General features: G+C 36.8%; 1 protein-coding gene and 7 long non-coding RNA genes across 9 annotated transcripts; 4 read left to right on the plus strand and 4 right to left on the minus strand.

Annotated features, from left to right (window-relative positions):
- Positions 1 to 6,124: 6,124 nt before the first annotated feature.
- Positions 6,125 to 8,019, plus strand: LOC131006848 (uncharacterized). 2 transcript variants are annotated; one of them, XR_009095787.1, is made up of 3 exons: positions 6,125 to 6,269; positions 7,389 to 7,473; positions 7,826 to 8,019. It is a non-coding gene; the product is annotated as an uncharacterized LOC131006848 (long non-coding RNA). The 2 variants fall into 2 exon arrangements; XR_009095788.1 differs by having other exon boundaries at positions 7,389 to 8,019.
- Positions 8,020 to 9,788: 1,769 nt separating this feature from the next.
- Positions 9,789 to 11,840, plus strand: LOC131006849 (uncharacterized). The gene is made up of 3 exons (XR_009095789.1): positions 9,789 to 10,090; positions 11,210 to 11,294; positions 11,647 to 11,840. It is a non-coding gene; the product is annotated as an uncharacterized LOC131006849 (long non-coding RNA).
- LOC131006847 (uncharacterized) lies at positions 9,907 to 10,762 on the minus strand. The gene is made up of 2 exons (XR_009095786.1): positions 10,354 to 10,762; positions 9,907 to 10,159 (listed from the first exon to the last, which is right to left on the minus strand). It is a non-coding gene; the product is annotated as an uncharacterized LOC131006847 (long non-coding RNA).
- A 1,571-nt stretch (positions 11,841 to 13,411) lies between the features above and the next one.
- On the plus strand, positions 13,412 to 15,691 carry LOC131006852 (uncharacterized). Its single transcript, XR_009095792.1, has 3 exons — positions 13,412 to 13,941; positions 15,061 to 15,145; positions 15,498 to 15,691. It is a non-coding gene; the product is annotated as an uncharacterized LOC131006852 (long non-coding RNA).
- On the minus strand, positions 13,758 to 14,613 carry LOC131006851 (uncharacterized). Its single transcript, XR_009095791.1, has 2 exons — positions 14,205 to 14,613; positions 13,758 to 14,010 (listed from the first exon to the last, which is right to left on the minus strand). It is a non-coding gene; the product is annotated as an uncharacterized LOC131006851 (long non-coding RNA).
- Positions 15,692 to 17,262: 1,571 nt separating the features above from the next.
- On the plus strand, positions 17,263 to 19,542 carry LOC131006853 (uncharacterized). The gene is made up of 3 exons (XR_009095793.1): positions 17,263 to 17,792; positions 18,912 to 18,996; positions 19,349 to 19,542. It is a non-coding gene; the product is annotated as an uncharacterized LOC131006853 (long non-coding RNA).
- On the minus strand, positions 17,609 to 18,464 carry LOC131006850 (uncharacterized). Its single transcript, XR_009095790.1, has 2 exons — positions 18,056 to 18,464; positions 17,609 to 17,861 (listed from the first exon to the last, which is right to left on the minus strand). It is a non-coding gene; the product is annotated as an uncharacterized LOC131006850 (long non-coding RNA).
- Positions 19,543 to 20,843: 1,301 nt separating the features above from the next.
- LOC130991937 (uncharacterized) lies at positions 20,844 to 21,308 on the minus strand. Its single transcript, XM_057916415.1, has one exon. It carries the CDS (start codon positions 21,306 to 21,308, stop codon positions 20,844 to 20,846), a length of 465 nt encoding a protein of 154 aa, XP_057772398.1.
- Between the last annotated feature and the right edge of the window lie 1,709 nt (positions 21,309 to 23,017).

Here is a 23,017-nt window from a genome sequence, read left to right on the forward strand (position 1 = left end):
CTTGCAATAGAACAAGGACATCCTAGCATGATAAGTTGACCCAAGTCGTCTCTCAAGGAAGATTTAACAGGGCTTCTAATTGTATCACAACGAAAGCAGTAAAGGTTTGGATTGAAAACTGTAAAATTAAACTAAAGCTTGTAATTAAAACTTAACTTGAAATTAAACTCGGAATTAACTAGGCAACACAAATACTTAAGCATAAATAAATTACTATCCCTAGGCAGAATTAAACAACTGTAACTAAATGCTTCTAATCTAAACTGACATAAACGAAATTGCATAATTGAAAGCAAGACATAATTCAGGTAAAAGCAAAGAATTAACATAAATAATAAATACCGAAACCGTCGCGAGAAGCGAATCACTGTCACTTGATTACAACTCGAAACGGAGAACTAAATCAAAAACGAAATTGAAAACTAACTTAGCACGAAAACTATGAAAACTAAAGAACTACAAAAAACTATAAAAACCGTAAAGTATTTTGATGCCTAAGGTGGAAGATATTCTTAGTCCGAAGGCAGAAGAGTTAGTCTGATCATGAATGTTCAGCCCTTCTTATAGACTGCCTTTCATCAACCCTAATGACGATCAAAGGGGCCTTGCAAAACTGGGCCTAAAAGATAAACATCAAGGCAGGCGTGCACGCACAGGAAAGTGCAAGGGATAAAGTGCTCGACAAGTCTCGGTAGCGCTGGCGAAGGAATGCCAGCTCTGGAGCAGTGCTGGCGTAGGTAGCTCTAGAGCAGTACTAGCGCAGGTTGCTCTGGAGCAGTGCTGGCGTAGGTAGCTCTGGAGAGTTGGTCAGCACTGGCAGCTTGAGCTCTACACGAACGAATGCCAGCTCTGTCGGCCTTGCTAGTTCTGGCGAGTGAATGTCAGCTCTGTCGAGTTTGGTCAGCTCTGTCGAAGTAGGCAGCTCTGGAGATGGTTAGCTATGGAGAACTGTCAGCGCTGCGGCCTTCTCAGCGCTGCGGCTTTGTCAGCGCTACGCACCACTTTGAGCCCAAAACAACAATTTATGATCCAAAATCTCTAAGTTAGCATTCTTCCTCCTAATTTATCAAAAGCTCCTACAAAGCATCAAACAAACTCATAAATGCACCAAAATCCAGAACATTTAACTCAAATTTAGCACAGTCAAACCCCCAAATTAAGAACAATTAGGCATAAATCAATAATTGCATCTGACCCGTATACAAGTGTAAAAAGGGCTTCCCAAGTAGCTGTCTTGGGACTTGTTCGAAGGGCCCACAGTACTGTATCTAATTCTTCCGCCCATCGGCCTTTGTTTCTTTCCAACCTTTTCATGATGTCATTACATATCGTCCGATTTGCTAGTTCAACTTGTCCATTGGCTTGGGGGTGTGCAGCCGACACAAACCTCTGAGTGATGTCCATTCGTGAACAAAAATCCTTAATTCGTTTACTTGTGAATTGCTTCCCATTATCGAAAACAAGAATTCTAGGGACTCCGTATCTACAGCATATATTTTTTCAGATAAACCGTTCAACTGTGCAGTCATCAATCTTCGAAACGGCTTCAGCCTCCACCTACTTAGAGAAATAGTCAACGGCCACGATGAGATAGCATTTCCCACCTGGTGCGGTTGGTAATTTCCCTACTATGTCAATGCCCCACTTGTCAAAGGGATGTGCTGCATACATAACTCCCATATCTTTGACGAAGCCGTCGTTTGAGCTTCGCGCAAATAAAATATCTTGTGCCCACAACTAGACTAGCTAATGGTAAGTCCAGAGTCTAATCCACAGGGAACTGAGCAGTAACTCCTCCTGCAAGGGTGTCACTAAAAAGGGCTGAATTCTGACGGGTTCTGACCACAACGTGCTTATGGGCAGAACAGGGTTTCCAACTAGACTGAAATAACAAAGGTAAATGAATCAAATAACAAAACAATCCTGATTTGGGTTCGAATCATTAAACATGAACTAGGCACTCGATCATTGGTGCAAAGATAAATCACTATACTCGCATACCAGTGGTTATAGGCATAAGAATTATTGCGCCCCTATTATCACTCATCACGCACGCAAAAACCCCTTGCCCAATCTATCATTTCAGTTTATGATCCCTTAGAAGTTACCACTAATGGAAATCAACTACCCCGGGCAACATCCACGCTCTCTGCGATGGCCTATCGCTAGTTGTGCTTTGCCCAGAATGCTTTAGGAATTAGATAGATCCACTTGACTCTTACGCAGAAGACATTATTAAGAACAAACTGAAAGTACTTAAAGACATAAAAGAGTGCTTACGGCCAAAAGTGCCACAAAGAACATAAACAAAGTAACCTAGAACTACGCCCACAGCCTGGGCAAGCTTGAACTCCAGAGCTCGTAAACTAAATGCTCAACAGCTGATTTTCCAACACCCTTAGCTTCGACTGATCCTCGGGTATATATAGGCGCGACTAGGGCAACGGAAGGCCCAACCCATGTTGTTGCGGCCGAATCCATGCAAGGCATGGAGATGCTATCCACTTTCAGACCTAGTCTCTTGAAGATTTCTTTCCTTTTGGATAAAGCACAGGTTTAGCCTTATCGGTCTCTTCTTGGATGCTGCCGCCTTCGGCCCATATCAAGCGCCTACTCCATAATCATGTTTCTTCTGTCTGTTACGCTTCTGACTTCCTTCTCTATTCTCCTCCTAATGCCTGCCTGCTTCCGTGCGGTACTTCTGGGCATAAGGGATGGTTTTGCCTCCGAATCCCTCTTGCTTCCGGCACATGCCTCTTTCACGGAATGTGACAGCAATTCTGACCCCTAAAGCATCTTTTGCCCACAAGCGGGCCCTGCCGAAGAACTACGCCCTCCCAGGCGACCAAACAACACAAAACAAAAGGAAACGACTCTATCTAGTCCTAAAACAAACTCGAAAACAGAGCACAATCTTAGGTTCATCACACGCACACACTTTAAACACGATTGTCCTTAAGCGTGCACATGCAGCTTTGCCCAAGAGCAGCCACAGACGAAATAGAAAACAAATCAAGAAACAACAAAGCATGCTATAGTTTCTCTGCCACACAGAGATAATGACGATTATAAAGAAAGATTAGTAGCAGAATCAAACAAAACACGCGCCATCAGCTGAGTCAAGATCAGGTTGTGGGCATGAGGATGTTCCTTCCATTTCACTCTTTCTCTCAAGTGTTTTGGCTCGTGTTTTCACTCTGGACATCTTATTGGGTTTTGACCATAGGCTTGCTCATTTTCTATCGTCTCCCCCTTTAGTCAAAGTTCTAGGTGTGTCTCATTAGGTCTTCTATGGGTTGTAACGTGGCTAAAGGCATAAGGTGGGAATTTTTCGTACGAGGCTAAGGTCATTCTGAACTTCATTCTGGGCACAAACTCCCAGATTTTTAAGATCCTTGCCCATTCTTACGGGCCTAAGCACATACTCCCCATCAACTTTTATTTTCTTTGTTTTTTTATTTATCTCTTTTTTTTTTCTTTTTTTTCTTTTTCTGGACTTTCTCTTTATTTTTGGGATTAGGTGTCCCATTTTGCAATTTTTACACTAGTCCTGCCCATAAGATCCACTACACTATCTTCCATTCTTTTGCCCTTAAGTTCAGTATGACTAGGACGGCTCAAATTTGGGCAAATTTATTAGTGAATTCAAATGAATTATCAAGCTCAAAAGGGTTCACAAGTGATAGATGTAGGGTTGGTCAGTTTGGCTTGGTGAGCTAAAGAAAGAATTTGCCTAAATCATTTAACACACCTAGACTATATACACAGGGTTCCACTAAGAATCAAGGCAAGTTCTAGCATTACCCTAATCAAGATGTCAATTTCACACAAGAAAGAAAAACTGCTTATGGGCATAAGTCAGCGCAGTTTAGCTCAAATCCTCACAGGGTGATATGCTCACAACCCTATCCATCGTCCTCAACTACCTACGGCACTACAGTTTAGAATTTCCTACTTACAAAATCAATACTCAACAATCATCAAAATAGAGCAACCTCGAAAAACAGCATGCTGACATGAGACTCTACGAAAACTAAAAGAAAATGGGTCTTCCCCCCCACTCACACACTTTGCCTTAAGGCATACGGTGTGAGAACATGGATTACCCCTCACAACAGCAACACAAGCCTTGCCCCCCTCCCACACACACACTTTGCTTTGAGCAAAGTGGGTGTGTGGAGGGGGTCAAGGAAAATAAACAGACTCCAACAAAAGAAAACTAAAGAAAACACAAGTGGCCAATGCTTTGGGTGCCTGCACCAAGTGTTTTGCCTTTTGGGCATAACACCGGTGCAGGCAAAAGGTTACCCTTTCCTTAGCATTGGCCAAACAGACTCAACAACACAAAACAACAACCACGCAAAACAAAACAAAAGACACGAAAAACTAAAAAAAAACTAACATCCTAGGGAAGGTGAGAATTCAAGGGGCAGGTGCAGGCGGGTACCTGAAACCCTGATGCTTGAAGAAGGCCAGAAGAGCCTTTTGGGTTGCAGCCAGCGCAACCTGGGTCTCCACGATCCTGGACTCAATCCTGTCCAGCTGGTTCTCCTCTTCCTTTGACTCTGACTCCTCCACCTTCTCCTTTCCTTTGCCCACAGCAAGGCTTTGGCCTTCGACCGTCGAAACTTCTCTCTCTTCTGGATTTGTGAATTTGGGCACACCATTTTCCATTCTCACATCCCTCATTCGAATCAAAGCCTCCACATTTAGCTTTTATGCCTCGATCTTGGTGTTTCCTTCCTCGATCTCGATCTCGTTCAGTTGAGCAAATGCGGTGGTGAACTGGATGCATGAGAGCCTTTGGTTGGGCTTGCTGATGATAGATTCTATGTGCTCGATCAGGAAGGCCCTGAAGTTGAGCTTCACCTTGTTGTTCATTGCCCAAAGGATGTAGAGATCCTTTTTGGACATTGCATTCCCACTGTCCAGCTTCCCGAAAAGAGAGTAAGAGAGGATGCGGTGGCACATCCTTAGGGCAGAATCACGGATTCTGTGCCCCTTGACCTTTTGTGTCTTGAACGGGCCTCCATCTCCAATGTCTGCCCACATGACATCCCATTCCTGCACGTCGAAGGTTGGGATTCCCCTTTTGGCTTCCTTGTACTCTTTTTTCTGCAGATCCTTCAACTTCATCTGTCACAGCCCAAAACCGTTTACTACCTTTGCAAATTTTATTTGAAAATTTTTATATTTTCGAGATATTAAAAATATAAATCTATGAGTCGAGTTTGTGGAGAATTATCTAGTCGCGCCCCTAGCTAGATGTATGACTCTAAATTTTAGGTTATACCTATAGAAATAAAGTTTTATATTCCAAAAATATTTTTATATAAATTTGGGCCTAAATATATTTATTTACTTAAATATATTTATCATGGACATTATATTAATTTTGGATTAAGAATAAAATATTTTCATAAATTTTATTAGTGTTGGACTTATTATTATTAATGGGCAAAATTCTTTTGCAATAATCTTAAAACAATTATTCAAGTTTCAATATTTATAGTTAATTAATGATTTCAAGGATTTGGATACCTTATTTTCGTATCTGCAAATTAACAATTTCTACTCTATTTACATTTGTTTAAAGAAGTCTCCAAGCGAGTCATTCCTATTTTCATTCTTATCAGATATCTAACCGCCGCTAGTTAGATGTGACTTTGAACTATAAATTATATCTATAAAAAAAATAGAAATTTATTTTCCCAAATATTCTTTTAATATGAATTTGGGCCTAAATAAACTATTTGCAGCCTATTTAGCTCATCTATATTGGGCCATAATTACTTATTTATTTAATTACTTTTTGGGCTAGATTTTTAAAAGAGCCCATAACATTTTAATAGCTTAATGGAATAATTCTTTTGTTTGTACTGTTTCCTAATCTTGTGACTGCAATACGTGTTTCCTTTCTCAAGAAGCCACAATTTGTTTTCCATTTTCAGCTTGTGACTGCAATACGTGTTTCCTTTCTCAAGAAACCACAATTTGTTTTCCATTTTCAGCCAGCCAAATTTGATTTCTTTCCGTAATATTTGATAAACACAGCAGCACGTAAGATTTGATCAACACAGCAACAAACTTTGATTTCAAACTTTGATTTCTACCGCAACAAACTTTGATTTCTTTCACACAGTAGTTGACGAACAAGTAATTCAATCTATTTAAACCTCATTGCATCATCCTCAATTCATCATCACCAATTCGTTTTCCTCGTTTGTTTTCTTACACCAACTTCTCGTCTGTTCATTTTCGCTCAAGTGGTAATTTTGATTTCTTTTGTGCAGATACTATGAAAATTCATTTCAGCATCTCAATTGTTTCTTCATTCTCTGCTCAAAACCAAGATTTCCAAATTCATACATGCATACATCATCAAATCTATCATTTATATTTAATAAGAAATCAAATAGAATAGATCTTATAAATTACATGGAAAAGGAAATAGAAATAGGGGAGGCAGAAAGAGAAATGGAGGTTTAGGAATATAGAGGGAAGAAGAGGGGAAACGGTTGAGCAACAATACCGCCGGAGCTGCGCGACACGGCGGCCGGCGGAAAGAGGCAGGGGCAGTGGTGGCGCTGGATCTGGAAAGGGAGGTGGCGGACCGATCAGCTGCTGCTATTGCCGTGGCTGTTGTCGGCGAGAGGGAGATGAGAGGTGGGAGGCATGGACGTAGTGGTGACGCTGGCAGGCGGCGACCTTCGCCGCCGGAGAAATGAGCGGCCGCAGCTGCGGCTGGTGCGGTGAGGACAAGGGCAGGGGAGGAGGAAGGGAGATGAGGGAAGAGGGCGAGAAGTGAGGGGTGAAAGAGAGATAGGAAGAAGGGGGAGGAGAAAGGAGGCAGAGCCGCCGGCCTCCGGCGGCGGTGCGCCGTCCGGTGGCGGCGGCAGGAAGGGAGACCGAGGGAGAGAGGGAAAAAGGAAATGGGAGCTGCGTATGTGTTGTGTTGTGAATATAAGTTAGGGTGAAGAGGTAGAAATGGGCTTGGGCCCTAGGTTTGATTAAATAATGGGCTTGGGAATAGGCTTTAGACTGGGTTTAGTTTCATTAAGTGGGTTGGGCTTGATTTAATTGTGGGTTGAATAATTAGCCAATAAACCACAACAATAATATTTCTTTTACGGGCTGCATTTGCATATATTTTTACAAATGATATTATTAAATTTTATATTTCAATTTACATTATTAATTTAAATTTAGTTTTCATTAAATTTTTGAACCCAAATATTTTTATAAGAAAAGCTCTTTTATAATCTATTAGACCAATAATTTTTAAATGACTATATGATAATAAATTCTTAAGATTTAAATTACTATTATTATTTTTTTTAAAATTCAATTAGGCCCTTATATGTTATTATTTGAATTTATCTGACTAGGTGCGGCGCGACTAGGATATGAATTTTAATTGTATTACTCAAGTTAGCATTCAAGTTGAAGTTCAAGTTCAAGTTAAATTTCCAGGTGTGGGATTTATTTCAGTACATGCACGTGGTTAATATTTGTCCATTTTAATATTATGTGTTTACCGTATGTGTTGTAAAAATATTTATCGCTAGGGGCCAGCATAATTGGTCCAGGACTTCACCGTCCTTGGTATGCCACAATGCGATTTCATGTTACAGGGTTGCAACCATTATATTGTCGCCAGGGGCCCACATATAGGGTCCGGGACATTAAAGTCCTTGGAGTTGCCACAGTGCGTATGGAAGTTATGTTACGTTATGACAATATGTGTTACCATTTTATTAACATGGACAATTATTGCATGTTCCCACACTGAGTGTACCCTGTATACTCATCCCATATTCAACAGTTTCAGGTGATTGATATTGGAGGCGCGTGGAGAGTCGAATGGGCGCGTCGAATCTATTTAAAATAAATGTTTTTCAAAACATATTATGTTATTTCATGTTATATCTTTTGGTTATGTAAACTCTGAAATTCTATACTATTTGAGATTTGTGTGTGATTTATTTAAATAAATGTTGTTATATTATTTTAATGTCATGACTTGTTTAATTTATATTTAAATTCATTTCAAATATTTATTTAAGAATTTATATCTTTACAAAAATATATACATGGATACATACATAATTTTTAATTATATAAAGATTTTATTTTGTTATATTTTCCGCTGCTAAAAATATATTATTTTATATTTAGAGTTTTTCCTTAGTACAAGTTTTATTAATTAGTTAATTATTTTTCTGACCTCTTCATGTCGTGCTTTGAAAATAAAGTTGTTAAATTTATGATTTAAAAATCAAGATTTATATTTGAATACATTATTGAAAATTTTGATATCTTATAAATCGTTTTAAAAGTTCTTTAAAAACCAATTTTATTTAAAGATTTTTTTTTTAAATTATTTTCGAAAATATTTATTTTAAAAGTGAGTTTTAAATTATTTTAAAAGACTTCCGCATTAAATATTTATTTAAATTTTATATTTAACTCCTTAATTAGATTAGGGTGTTACAGCATGGTATCAGAGCAGGTCTACTTTCCTGTAGACTCTGCAAAATATTTTACATAAAATTCTTAAATGTCATGTGTGAGAAAATCCATTCGACCTCTACGTGCTCCGACTTCAAGGTAAATGTATTTTAAAAGTATTTCAAAATATTTTTATAGGGATGAGTATAAATTGTTTACGTTGAAAGTATGTTGAAATTTGCTGCAATAATTGAAGTTATTATCAGAAAGTTCAAGTTCATTATGCAAGTTATTATGAGAAAGTTCAGTATTCAAATTATATGTTGAAGATTATTGCAGCTATGAGTAAAGATATTTCAAATATTTTTCAAGAGGATGAGTATAAATTATTTACGTTGAAAGTATAGTGAATTTGCTGCAATGATTGAAGTTATTATGAGCAAATGTTCAAGTTCAGTATTCAAGTTATTATGTTGAAGATTATTGCAACTATGAATTGTCAAATTTCGAGGACGAAATTCTTTTAAGTGGGTAGGTTTGTCACAGCCCAAAACCGTTTACTACCTTTGCAAATTTTATTTGAAAATTTTTATATTTTCGAGATATTAAAAATATAAATCTATGAGTCGAGTTTGTGGAGAATTATCTAGTCGCGCCCCTAGCTAGATGTATGACTCTAAATTTTAGGTTATACCTATAGAAATAAAGTTTTATATTCCAAAAATATTTTTATATAAATTTGGGCCTAAATATATTTATTTACTTAAATATATTTATCATGGACATTATATTAATTTTGGATTAAGAATAAAATATTTTCATAAATTTTATTAGTGTTGGACTTATTATTATTAATGGGCAAAATTCTTTTGCAATAATCTTAAAACAATTATTCAAGTTTCAATATTTATAGTTAATTAATGATTTCAAGGATTTGGATACCTTATTTTCGTATCTGCAAATTAACAATTTCTACTCTATTTACATTTGTTTAAAGAAGTCTCCAAGCGAGTCATTCCTATTTTCATTCTTATCAGATATCTAACCGCCGCTAGTTAGATGTGACTTTGAACTATAAATTATATCTATAAAAAAATAGAAATTTATTTTCCCAAATATTCTTTTAATATGAATTTGGGCCTAAATAAACTATTTGCAGCCTATTTAGCTCATCTATATTGGGCCATAATTACTTATTTATTTAATTACTTTTTGGGCTAGATTTTTAAAAGAGCCCATAACATTTTAATAGCTTAATGGAATAATTCTTTTGTTTGTACTGTTTCCTCTCAAGAAGCCACAATTTGTTTTCCATTTTCAGCTTGTGACTGCAATACGTGTTTCCTTTCTCAAGAAACCACAATTTGTTTTCCATTTTCAGCCAGCCAAATTTGATTTCTTTCCGTAATATTTGATAAACACAGCAGCACGTAAGATTTGATCAACACAGCAACAAACTTTGATTTCAAACTTTGATTTCTACCGCAGCAAACTTTGATTTCTTTCACACAGTAGTTGACGAACAAGTAATTCAATCTATTTAAACCTCATTGCATCATCCTCAATTCATCATCACCAATTCGTTTTCCTCGTTTGTTTTCTTACACCAACTTCTCGTCTGTTCATTTTCGCTCAAGTGGTAATTTTGATTTCTTTTGTGCAGATACTATGAAAATTCATTTCAGCATCTCAATTGTTTCTTCATTCTCTGCTCAAAACCAAGATTTCCAAATTCATACATGCATACATCATCAAATCTATCATTTATATTTAATAAGAAATCAAATAGAATAGATCTTATAAATTACATGGAAAAGGAAATAGAAATAGGGGAGGCAGAAAGAGAAATGGAGGTTTAGGAATATAGAGGGAAGAAGAGGGGAAACGGTTGAGCAACAATACCGCCGGAGCTGCGCGACACGGCGGCCGGCGGAAAGAGGCAGGGGCAGTGGTGGCGCTGGATCTGGAAAGGGAGGTGGCGGACCGATCAGCTGCTGCTATTGCCGTGGCTGTTGTCGGCGAGAGGGAGATGAGAGGTGGGAGGCATGGACGTAGTGGTGACGCTGGCAGGCGGCGACCTTCGCCGCCGGAGAAATGAGCGGCCGCAGCTGCGGCTGGTGCGGTGAGGACAAGGGCAGGGGAGGAGGAAGGGAGATGAGGGAAGAGGGCGAGAAGTGAGGGGTGAAAGAGAGATAGGAAGAAGGGGGAGGAGAAAGGAGGCAGAGCCGCCGGCCTCCGGCGGCGGTGCGCCGTCCGGTGGCGGCGGCAGGAAGGGAGACCGAGGGAGAGAGGGAAAAAGGAAATGGGAGCTGCGTATGTGTTGTGTTGTGAATATAAGTTAGGGTGAAGAGGTAGAAATGGGCTTGGGCCCTAGGTTTGATTAAATAATGGGCTTGGGAATAGGCTTTAGACTGGGTTTAGTTTCATTAAGTGGGTTGGGCTTGATTTAATTGTGGGTTGAATAATTAGCCAATAAACCACAACAATAATATTTCTTTTACGGGCTGCATTTGCATATATTTTTACAAATGATATTATTAAATTTTATATTTCAATTTACATTATTAATTTAAATTTAGTTTTCATTAAATTTTTGAACCCAAATATTTTTATAAGAAAAGCTCTTTTATAATCTATTAGACCAATAATTTTTAAATGACTATATGATAATAAATTCTTAAGATTTAAATTACTATTATTATTTTTTTTAAAATTCAATTAGGCCCTTATATGTTATTATTTGAATTTATCTGACTAGGTGCGGCGCGACTAGGATATGAATTTTAATTGTATTACTCAAGTTAGCATTCAAGTTGAAGTTCAAGTTCAAGTTAAATTTCCAGGTGTGGGATTTATTTCAGTACATGCACGTGGTTAATATTTGTCCATTTTAATATTATGTGTTTACCGTATGTGTTGTAAAAATATTTATCGCTAGGGGCCAGCATAATTGGTCCAGGACTTCACCGTCCTTGGTATGCCACAATGCGATTTCATGTTACAGGGTTGCAACCATTATATTGTCGCCAGGGGCCCACATATAGGGTCCGGGACATTAAAGTCCTTGGAGTTGCCACAGTGCGTATGGAAGTTATGTTACGTTATGACAATATGTGTTACCATTTTATTAACATGGACAATTATTGCATGTTCCCACACTGAGTGTACCCTATATACTCATCCCATATTCAACAGTTTCAGGTGATTGATATTGGAGGCGCGTGGAGAGTCGAATGGGCGCGTCGAATCTATTTAAAATAAATGTTTTTCAAAACATATTATGTTATTTCATGTTATATCTTTTGGTTATGTAAACTCTGAAATTCTATACTATTTGAGATTTGTGTGTGATTTATTTAAATAAATGTTGTTATATTATTTTAATGTCATGACTTGTTTAATTTATATTTAAATTCATTTCAAATATTTATTTAAGAATTTATATCTTTACAAAAATATATACATGGATACATACATAATTTTTAATTATATAAAGATTTTATTTTGTTATATTTTCCGCTGCTAAAAATATATTATTTTATATTTAGAGTTTTTCCTTAGTACAAGTTTTATTAATTAGTTAATTATTTTTCTGACCTCTTCATGTCGTGCTTTGAAAATAAAGTTGTTAAATTTATGATTTAAAAATCAAGATTTATATTTGAATACATTATTGAAAATTTTGATATCTTATAAATCGTTTTAAAAGTTCTTTAAAAACCAATTTTATTTAAAGATTTTTTTTTTAAATTATTTTCGAAAATATTTATTTTAAAAGTGAGTTTTAAATTATTTTAAAAGACTTCCGCATTAAATATTTATTTAAATTTTATATTTAACTCCTTAATTAGATTAGGGTGTTACAGCATGGTATCAGAGCAGGTCTACTTTCCTGTAGACTCTGCAAAATATTTTACATAAAATTCTTAAATGTCATGTGTGAGAAAATCCATTCGACCTCTACGTGCTCCGACTTCAAGGTAAATGTATTTTAAAAGTATTTCAAAATATTTTTATAGGGATGAGTATAAATTGTTTACGTTGAAAGTATGTTGAAATTTGCTGCAATAATTGAAGTTATTATCAGAAAGTTCAAGTTCATTATGCAAGTTATTATGAGAAAGTTCAGTATTCAAATTATATGTTGAAGATTATTGCAGCTATGAGTAAAGATATTTCAAATATTTTTCAAGAGGATGAGTATAAATTATTTACGTTGAAAGTATAGTGAATTTGCTGCAATGATTGAAGTTATTATGAGCAAATGTTCAAGTTCAGTATTCAAGTTATTATGTTGAAGATTATTGCAACTATGAATTGTCAAATTTCGAGGACGAAATTCTTTTAAGTGGGTAGGTTTGTCACAGCCCAAAACCGTTTACTACCTTTGCAAATTTTATTTTAAAATTTTTATATTTTCGAGATATTAAAAATATAAATCTATGAGTCGAGTTTGTGGAGAATTATCTAGTCGCGCCCCTAGCTAGATGTATGACTCTAAATTTTAGGTTATACCTATAGAAATAAAGTTTTATATTCCAAAAATATTTTTATATAAATTTGGGCCTAAATATATTTATTTACTTAAATATATTTATCATGGACATTATATTAATTTTGGATTAAGAATAAAATATTTTCATAAATTTTATTAGTGTTGGACTTATTATTATTAATGGGCAAAATTCTTTTGCAATAATCTTAAAACAATTATTCAAGTTTCAATATTTATAGTTAATTAATGATTTCAAGGATTTGGATACCTTATTTTCGTATCTGCAAATTAACAATTTCTACTCTATTTACATTTGTTTAAAGAAGTCTCCAAGCGAGTCATTCCTATTTTCATTCTTATCAGATATCTAACCGCCGCTAGTTAGATGTGACTTTGAACTATAAATTATATCTATAAAAAAATAGAAATTTATTTTCCCAAATATTCTTTTAATATGAATTTGGGCCTAAATAAACTATTTGCAGCCTATTTAGCTCATCTATATTGGGCCATAATTACTTATTTATTTAATTACTTTTTGGGCTAGATTTTTAAAAGAGCCCATAACATTTTAATAGCTTAATGGAATAATTCTTTTGTTTGTACTGTTTCCTAATCTTGTGACTGCAATACGTGTTTCCTTTCTCAAGAAGCCACAATTTGTTTTCCATTTTCAGCTTGTGACTGCAATACGTGTTTCCTTTCTCAAGAAACCACAATTTGTTTTCCATTTTCAGCCAGCCAAATTTGATTTCTTTCCGTAATATTTGATAAACACAGCAGCACGTAAGATTTGATCAACACAGCAACAAACTTTGATTTCAAACTTTGATTTCTACCGCAGCAAACTTTGATTTCTTTCACACAGTAGTTGACGAACAAGTAATTCAATCTATTTAAACCTCATTGCATCATCCTCAATTCATCATCACCAATTCGTTTTCCTCGTTTGTTTTCTTACACCAACTTCTCGTCTGTTCATTTTCGCTCAAGTGGTAATTTTGATTTCTTTTGTGCAGATACTATGAAAATTCATTTCAGCATCTCAATTGTTTCTTCATTCTCTGCTCAAAACCAAGATTTCCAAATTCATACATGCATACATCATCAAATCTATCATTTATATTTAATAAGAAATCAAATAGAATAGATCTTATAAATTACATGGAAAAGGAAATAGAAATAGGGGAGGCAGAAAGAGAAATGGAGGTTTAGGAATATAGAGGGAAGAAGAGGGGAAACGGTTGAGCAACAATACCGCCGGAGCTGCGCGACACGGCGGCCGGCGGAAAGAGGCAGGGGCAGTGGTGGCGCTGGATCTGGAAAGGGAGGTGGCGGACCGATCAGCTGCTGCTATTGCCGTGGCTGTTGTCGGCGAGAGGGAGATGAGAGGTGGGAGGCATGGACGTAGTGGTGACGCTGGCAGGCGGCGACCTTCGCCGCCGGAGAAATGAGCGGCCGCAGCTGCGGCTGGTGCGGTGAGGACAAGGGCAGGGGAGGAGGAAGGGAGATGAGGGAAGAGGGCGAGAAGTGAGGGGTGAAAGAGAGATAGGAAGAAGGGGGAGGAGAAAGGAGGCAGAGCCGCCGGCCTCCGGCGGCGGTGCGCCGTCCGGTGGCGGCGGCAGGAAGGGAGACCGAGGGAGAGAGGGAAAAAGGAAATGGGAGCTGCGTATGTGTTGTGTTGTGAATATAAGTTAGGGTGAAGAGGTAGAAATGGGCTTGGGCCCTAGGTTTGATTAAATAATGGGCTTGGGAATAGGCTTTAGACTGGGTTTAGTTTCATTAAGTGGGTTGGGCTTGATTTAATTGTGGGTTGAATAATTAGCCAATAAACCACAACAATAATATTTCTTTTACGGGCTGCATTTGCATATATTTTTACAAATGATATTATTAAATTTTATATTTCAATTTACATTATTAATTTAAATTTAGTTTTCATTAAATTTTTGAACCCAAATATTTTTATAAGAAAAGCTCTTTTATAATCTATTAGACCAATAATTTTTAAATGACTATATGATAATAAATTCTTAAGATTTAAATTACTATTATTATTTTTTTTAAAATTCAATTAGGCCCTTATATGTTATTATTTGAATTTATCTGACTAGGTGCGGCGCGACTAGGATATGAATTTTAATTGTATTACTCAAGTTAGCATTCAAGTTGAAGTTCAAGTTCAAGTTAAATTTCCAGGTGTGGGATTTATTTCAGTACATGCACGTGGTTAATATTTGTCCATTTTAATATTATGTGTTTACCGTATGTGTTGTAAAAATATTTATCGCTAGGGGCCAGCATAATTGGTCCAGGACTTCACCGTCCTTGGTATGCCACAATGCGATTTCATGTTACAGGGTTGCAACCATTATATTGTCGCCAGGGGCCCACATATAGGGTCCGGGACATTAAAGTCCTTGGAGTTGCCACAGTGCGTATGGAAGTTATGTTACGTTATGACAATATGTGTTACCATTTTATTAACATGGACAATTATTGCATGTTCCCACACTGAGTGTACCCTATATACTCATCCCATATTCAACAGTTTCAGGTGATTGATATTGGAGGCGCGTGGAGAGTCGAATGGGCGCGTCGAATCTATTTAAAATAAATGTTTTTCAAAACATATTATGTTATTTCATGTTATATCTTTTGGTTATGTAAACTCTGAAATTCTATACTATTTGAGATTTGTGTGTGATTTATTTAAATAAATGTTGTTATATTATTTTAATGTCATGACTTGTTTAATTTATATTTAAATTCATTTCAAATATTTATTTAAGAATTTATATCTTTACAAAAATATATACATGGATACATACATAATTTTTAATTATATAAAGATTTTATTTTGTTATATTTTCCGCTGCTAAAAATATATTATTTTATATTTAGAGTTTTTCCTTAGTACAAGTTTTATTAATTAGTTAATTATTTTTCTGACCTCTTCATGTCGTGCTTTGAAAATAAAGTTGTTAAATTTATGATTTAAAAATCAAGATTTATATTTGAATACATTATTGAAAATTTTGATATCTTATAAATCGTTTTAAAAGTTCTTTAAAAACCAATTTTATTTAAAGATTTTTTTTTTAAATTATTTTCGAAAATATTTATTTTAAAAGTGAGTTTTAAATTATTTTAAAAGACTTCCGCATTAAATATTTATTTAAATTTTATATTTAACTCCTTAATTAGATTAGGGTGTTACAGCATGGTATCAGAGCAGGTCTACTTTCCTGTAGACTCTGCAAAATATTTTACATAAAATTCTTAAATGTCATGTGTGAGAAAATCCATTCGACCTCTACGTGCTCCGACTTCAAGGTAAATGTATTTTAAAAGTATTTCAAAATATTTTTATAGGGATGAGTATAAATTGTTTACGTTGAAAGTATGTTGAAATTTGCTGCAATAATTGAAGTTATTATCAGAAAGTTCAAGTTCATTATGCAAGTTATTATGAGAAAGTTCAGTATTCAAATTATATGTTGAAGATTATTGCAGCTATGAGTAAAGATATTTCAAATATTTTTCAAGAGGATGAGTATAAATTATTTACGTTGAAAGTATAGTGAATTTGCTGCAATGATTGAAGTTATTATGAGCAAATGTTCAAGTTCAGTATTCAAGTTATTATGTTGAAGATTATTGCAACTATGAATTGTCAAATTTCGAGGACGAAATTCTTTTAAGTGGGTAGGTTTGTCACAGCCCAAAACCGTTTACTACCTTTGCAAATTTTATTTGAAAATTTTTATATTTTCGAGATATTAAAAATATAAATCTATGAGTCGAGTTTGTGGAGAATTATCTAGTCGCGCCCCTAGCTAGATGTATGACTCTAAATTTTAGGTTATACCTATAGAAATAAAGTTTTATATTCCAAAAATATTTTTATATAAATTTGGGCCTAAATATATTTATTTACTTAAATATATTTATCATGGACATTATATTAATTTTGGATTAAGAATAAAATATTTTCATAAATTTTATTAGTGTTGGACTTATTATTATTAATGGGCAAAATTCTTTTGCAATAATCTTAAAACAATTATTCAAGTTTCAATATTTATAGTTAATTAATGATTTCAAGGATTTGGATACCTTATTTTCGTATCTGCAAATTAACAATTTCTACTCTATTTACATTTGTTTAAAGAAGTCTCCAAGCGAGTCATTCCTATTTTCATTCTTATCAGATATCTAACCGCCGCTAGTTAGATGTGACTTTGAACTATAAATTATATCTATAAAAAAATAGAAATTTATTTTCCCAAATATTCTTTTAATATGAATTTGGGCCTAAATAAACTATTTGCAGCCTATTTAGCTCATCTATATTGGGCCATAATTACTTATTTATTTAATTACTTTTTGGGCTAGATTTTTAAAAGAGCCCATAACATTTTAATAGCTTAATGGAATAATTCTTTTGTTTGTACTGTTTCCTAATCTTGTGACTGCAATACGTGTTTCCTTTCTCAAGAAGCCACAATTTGTTTTCCATTTTCAGCTTGTGACTGCAATACGTGTTTCCTTTCTCAAGAAACCACAATTTGTTTTCCATTTTCAGCCAGCCAAATTTGATTTCTTTCCGTAATATTTGATAAACACAGCAGCACGTAAGATTTGATCAACACAGCAACAAACTTTGATTTCAAACTTTGATTTCTACCGCAGCAAACTTTGATTTCTTTCACACAGTAGTTGACGAACAAGTAATTCAATCTATTTAAACCTCATTGCATCATCCTCAATTCATCATCACCAATTCGTTTTCCTCGTTTGTTTTCTTACACCAACTTCTCGTCTGTTCATTTTCGCTCAAGTGGTAATTTTGATTTCTTTTGTGCAGATACTATGAAAATTCATTTCAGCATCTCAATTGTTTCTTCATTCTCTGCTCAAAACCAAGATTTCCAAATTCATACATGCATACATCATCAAATCTATCATTTATATTTAATAAGAAATCAAATAGAATAGATCTTATAAATTACATGGAAAAGGAAATAGAAATAGGGGAGGCAGAAAGAGAAATGGAGGTTTAGGAATATAGAGGGAAGAAGAGGGGAAACGGTTGAGCAACAATACCGCCGGAGCTGCGCGACACGGCGGCCGGCGGAAAGAGGCAGGGGCAGTGGTGGCGCTGGATCTGGAAAGGGAGGTGGCGGACCGATCAGCTGCTGCTATTGCCGTGGCTGTTGTCGGCGAGAGGGAGATGAGAGGTGGGAGGCATGGACGTAGTGGTGACGCTGGCAGGCGGCGACCTTCGCCGCCGGAGAAATGAGCGGCCGCAGCTGCGGCTGGTGCGGTGAGGACAAGGGCAGGGGAGGAGGAAGGGAGATGAGGGAAGAGGGCGAGAAGTGAGGGGTGAAAGAGAGATAGGAAGAAGGGGGAGGAGAAAGGAGGCAGAGCCGCCGGCCTCCGGCGGCGGTGCGCCGTCCGGTGGCGGCGGCAGGAAGGGAGACCGAGGGAGAGAGGGAAAAAGGAAATGGGAGCTGCGTATGTGTTGTGTTGTGAATATAAGTTAGGGTGAAGAGGTAGAAATGGGCTTGGGCCCTAGGTTTGATTAAATAATGGGCTTGGGAATAGGCTTTAGACTGGGTTTAGTTTCATTAAGTGGGTTGGGCTTGATTTAATTGTGGGTTGAATAATTAGCCAATAAACCACAACAATAATATTTCTTTTACGGGCTGCATTTGCATATATTTTTACAAATGATATTATTAAATTTTATATTTCAATTTACATTATTAATTTAAATTTAGTTTTCATTAAATTTTTGAACCCAAATATTTTTATAAGAAAAGCTCTTTTATAATCTATTAGACCAATAATTTTTAAATGACTATATGATAATAAATTCTTAAGATTTAAATTACTATTATTATTTTTTTTAAAATTCAATTAGGCCCTTATATGTTATTATTTGAATTTATCTGACTAGGTGCGGCGCGACTAGGATATGAATTTTAATTGTATTACTCAAGTTAGCATTCAAGTTGAAGTTCAAGTTCAAGTTAAATTTCCAGGTGTGGGATTTATTTCAGTACATGCACGTGGTTAATATTTGTCCATTTTAATATTATGTGTTTACCGTATGTGTTGTAAAAATATTTATCGCTAGGGGCCAGCATAATTGGTCCAGGACTTCACCGTCCTTGGTATGCCACAATGCGATTTCATGTTACAGGGTTGCAACCATTATATTGTCGCCAGGGGCCCACATATAGGGTCCGGGACATTAAAGTCCTTGGAGTTGCCACAGTGCGTATGGAAGTTATGTTACGTTATGACAATATGTGTTACCATTTTATTAACATGGACAATTATTGCATGTTCCCACACTGAGTGTACCCTATATACTCATCCCATATTCAACAGTTTCAGGTGATTGATATTGGAGGCGCGTGGAGAGTCGAATGGGCGCGTCGAATCTATTTAAAATAAATGTTTTTCAAAACATATTATGTTATTTCATGTTATATCTTTTGGTTATGTAAACTCTGAAATTCTATACTATTTGAGATTTGTGTGTGATTTATTTAAATAAATGTTGTTATATTATTTTAATGTCATGACTTGTTTAATTTATATTTAAATTCATTTCAAATATTTATTTAAGAATTTATATCTTTACAAAAATATATACATGGATACATACATAATTTTTAATTATATAAAGATTTTATTTTGTTATATTTTCCGCTGCTAAAAATATATTATTTTATATTTAGAGTTTTTCCTTAGTACAAGTTTTATTAATTAGTTAATTATTTTTCTGACCTCTTCATGTCGTGCTTTGAAAATAAAGTTGTTAAATTTATGATTTAAAAATCAAGATTTATATTTGAATACATTATTGAAAATTTTGATATCTTATAAATCGTTTTAAAAGTTCTTTAAAAACCAATTTTATTTAAAGATTTTTTTTTTAAATTATTTTCGAAAATATTTATTTTAAAAGTGAGTTTTAAATTATTTTAAAAGACTTCCGCATTAAATATTTATTTAAATTTTATATTTAACTCCTTAATTAGATTAGGGTGTTACATCATCATCCCTAAATTCAGGTTCAGCTCGTTCACGGACATGTCTCTGGTTTCCCCCTTCATGGAGAAGCTCATGCCCAGAGGGCCACAAGTGGGGTTGATGTCCTCCTGAACCGAGTCGAAGACCTCCCTTACCACTTCCTCGTACGCGTAGCCTGGCCATTCCAGAAATGCCTCCCATCCTATGTTGACAAAATACTCCTTGATCTTTCCCACTACGCCCAACTGCTCTAGCGAGTCTATATCCGAGATCTTGGGCACAGCAATCCCCTTCTTCTTCGACAGCTCAGTTGTCTTCTTCCTACTTCTCGGGGCGGACGCTGGCTCCCCCTTGATCATCCGGATTGGGGTCGGATTCAGGGTTCTCTTCCTCCTTTTGGCTGGTGTCTCCTCTGCATCCTCGCCGGATTCCCCCTGCTCCTCTTCCAGCACTGAACCCAAAGGTTCATTTCTCTCAGTCGACGATCCTTCGGCCGGCGTGGCCGATTTCTCGGCCGCTGGTTTCTTTCTCTTTGAGGCAGAGGGCAGCTGCTTCTTCTTTGCGGCCTCCTATTCACTCTTCCTCGCCATTTCCGATGCGGGCTTGCCCTATCCTATGATTGCATAAGGCTCACCGGTGCCAAGGGTTGGCACGTCAATCTCCGCCGTGAGTTGGTCGATGATGTTCTCGTCTACCGGCGAGGGGCTCTCAGCTTGCGGCAGGGTTTTGGATGATGGAGGTGGTGTGGTTTCCATTGGAATGGGCTTCGGAAGTGAGGTTTTTCTCGGTGGGTTTGGTTTGGATGGTGTGGGGCTTTCTCCGGTGAGCATGACATAGTACCTCAAAGTTATCCCAAGTGATTTGTTTCTGGGGATGGATCCAGCTCCTCCCCAATCTTCGGTTCGTGCCCATAATAGGCCTTCAGTCTCTGTCCATTCACCTTGAATACTCTCCCTGACTTTGGATTCTTGACTTCGACGGCTCCATTTGGGAATTGGGCCTGTACTTCAAACGGCCCAGTCCATTTTGTACTCAGCTTTCCTGAGGTAAATTTGAACCGAGTTTGGTACAAAAGGACCTTTTGTCCATAGCTGAACTGCTTGTTTGTGATCAGGGCGTCGTGACTTTTCTTCATTCTTTCTTTGTAGAGAACTGCATTGTCATACACCTCTATTCTGATTTCCTCTAACTCTTCAATCTCAAGCTTCCTTGATTGCCCCGCCTCATTCCAGTCATAGTTTACCTTATTGACTGCCCAAAAGGCCTTGTGCTCCAGCTCTACTGGTAAATGACACCTTTTGCCATACACCATTCTGTATGGTGATATTCCAAAAGGGGTCTTGTATGCGGTTCGATATGCCCATAAGGTATCTTCCAACTTTAGACTCCAGTCTTTCCCTATTTTTTGTAGGATTGTCTTGATGATGCGGTTTGACAATTCTGCCTGACCATTGGCTTGTGGGTGGTAGGCTGTTGAGACCCGATGCTGAACTCCATATTTTTTGAACAAGTTTTCGATCGAGAAATTGCTAAAGTGGGATCCCTAGTCGCTGATGATTGCTCTGGCATACCAAACCTGCAAAAAATATTAGTTTTCAAGAAATTCACCACTACCTTTGAGTCGTTTGTCGGAGAAGCCTTTGCCTCAACCTATTTGGAGACATAATCCACCAGAAGCAGAATGTATAAGTTTCCTCTCGAACTGGGCAGGGGTCCCATGAAATCCATGCCCCATATGTCGAATATTTCCACGGGCATGATCGGGATCATGGGCATTTCGTTCCTTCTGGTTATGTTTCCTTCTCTTTGGCATTGCGGGCAGTTCTTGCAAACCGTGTAACTGTCTTTGAAAATGGTTGGCCAGTAAAACCCACATTCCAGAACCTTGGCCGCAGTCCTCTTGTGCCCAAAATGGCCTCCACATTCTTTTGAATGGCAAAATTCCAGAATGCTTCCCTGTTCTTCTTGTGGAATGCATCTCCTTAACATTTGATCCCCGCATTGCTTCCATAAATACGGTTCATCCCAAATATATTCCTTGCTTTCCTTGGCCAATTTCTTCTTCTGGGCATAAGTATACCCGGGAGGTATATATCCAGAGCACAGGTAATTGCACAGGTCTGCATACCAAGGATCTTCCTTCCTTCCTTGGGCATATAACAACTGCTCATCGGGGAACATCTCTTTGATTGGTTCCCCCTCATTCTTTCTCACAATTCTGCTCAAATGGTCGGCCACTTGATTTTGTGCCCCAGCTTTGTCCTTGATTTCCACATCGAATTCTTGCAAGAGCAAAACCCATCGAATCAATCTTGGTTTGGACTCCTTTTTGGCCAAAAGGTGCTTCAGGGTCGCATGATCGGTGTAGACTATGGTTTTTCCTCCAAGTAAGTAGGACCTGAATTTTTCAAAAGCAAACACTACTGCCAACATCTCCTTCTCTGTGGTGGAATAATTTATTTGAGCCCCATTGAGGGTTTGGAGGCGTAGTAGATGACATGACTTTCCTTTCCCCGCTTTGCCCAAGAACTGCTCCGATGGCATATCCACTGGCATCACACATCACCTCAAAAGGCATCCCCCAGTCTGGAGGTTGTATTATGGGTGCGGAGATCAATTGTTCTTCAAAATGTGAAAAGCCTCCTTGCAGTCTTCATCAAAATTCCATTCCACTTCATTCTGGAACAGCCTTGTCATTGGTTGGGCAATTTTTGCAAAGTCCTTGACGAATCTTCTGTAGAAACCAGCGTGCCCGAGGAAACCTCGCAATTGCTTGATGTTTGTTGGGTAGGGAAGCTTTGCTATTATTTCAATCTTGGCTTTGTCCACTTCTATCCCTCTGCCTGAAATCACGTGTCCTAACACAATCTCTTCTTTGACCATGAAGTGGCACTTCTCATAGTTCAAAACCAGACTTTTGTCGACGCACCTTTGCAACACCTTCTCCAGATTAGCGAGGCATGAATCGAAGGTTTACCCATAGACGGTGAAATCATCCATAAATACCTCGATGCAGTTTTC

The sequence above is a fragment of the Salvia miltiorrhiza genome, chromosome 1 (genome assembly GCF_028751815.1).
Source record: "Salvia miltiorrhiza cultivar Shanhuang (shh) chromosome 1, IMPLAD_Smil_shh, whole genome shotgun sequence".
Classification (NCBI taxonomy): Eukaryota; Viridiplantae; Streptophyta; class Magnoliopsida; order Lamiales; family Lamiaceae; genus Salvia; species Salvia miltiorrhiza.

Bases quoted from the DNA above. Each gene is read 5' to 3' on its own strand.
- LOC130991937 (XM_057916415.1), bottom strand. From the start codon at position 21,308: ATGGTGTATGGCAAAAGGTGTCATTTACCAGTAGAGCTGGAGCACAAG.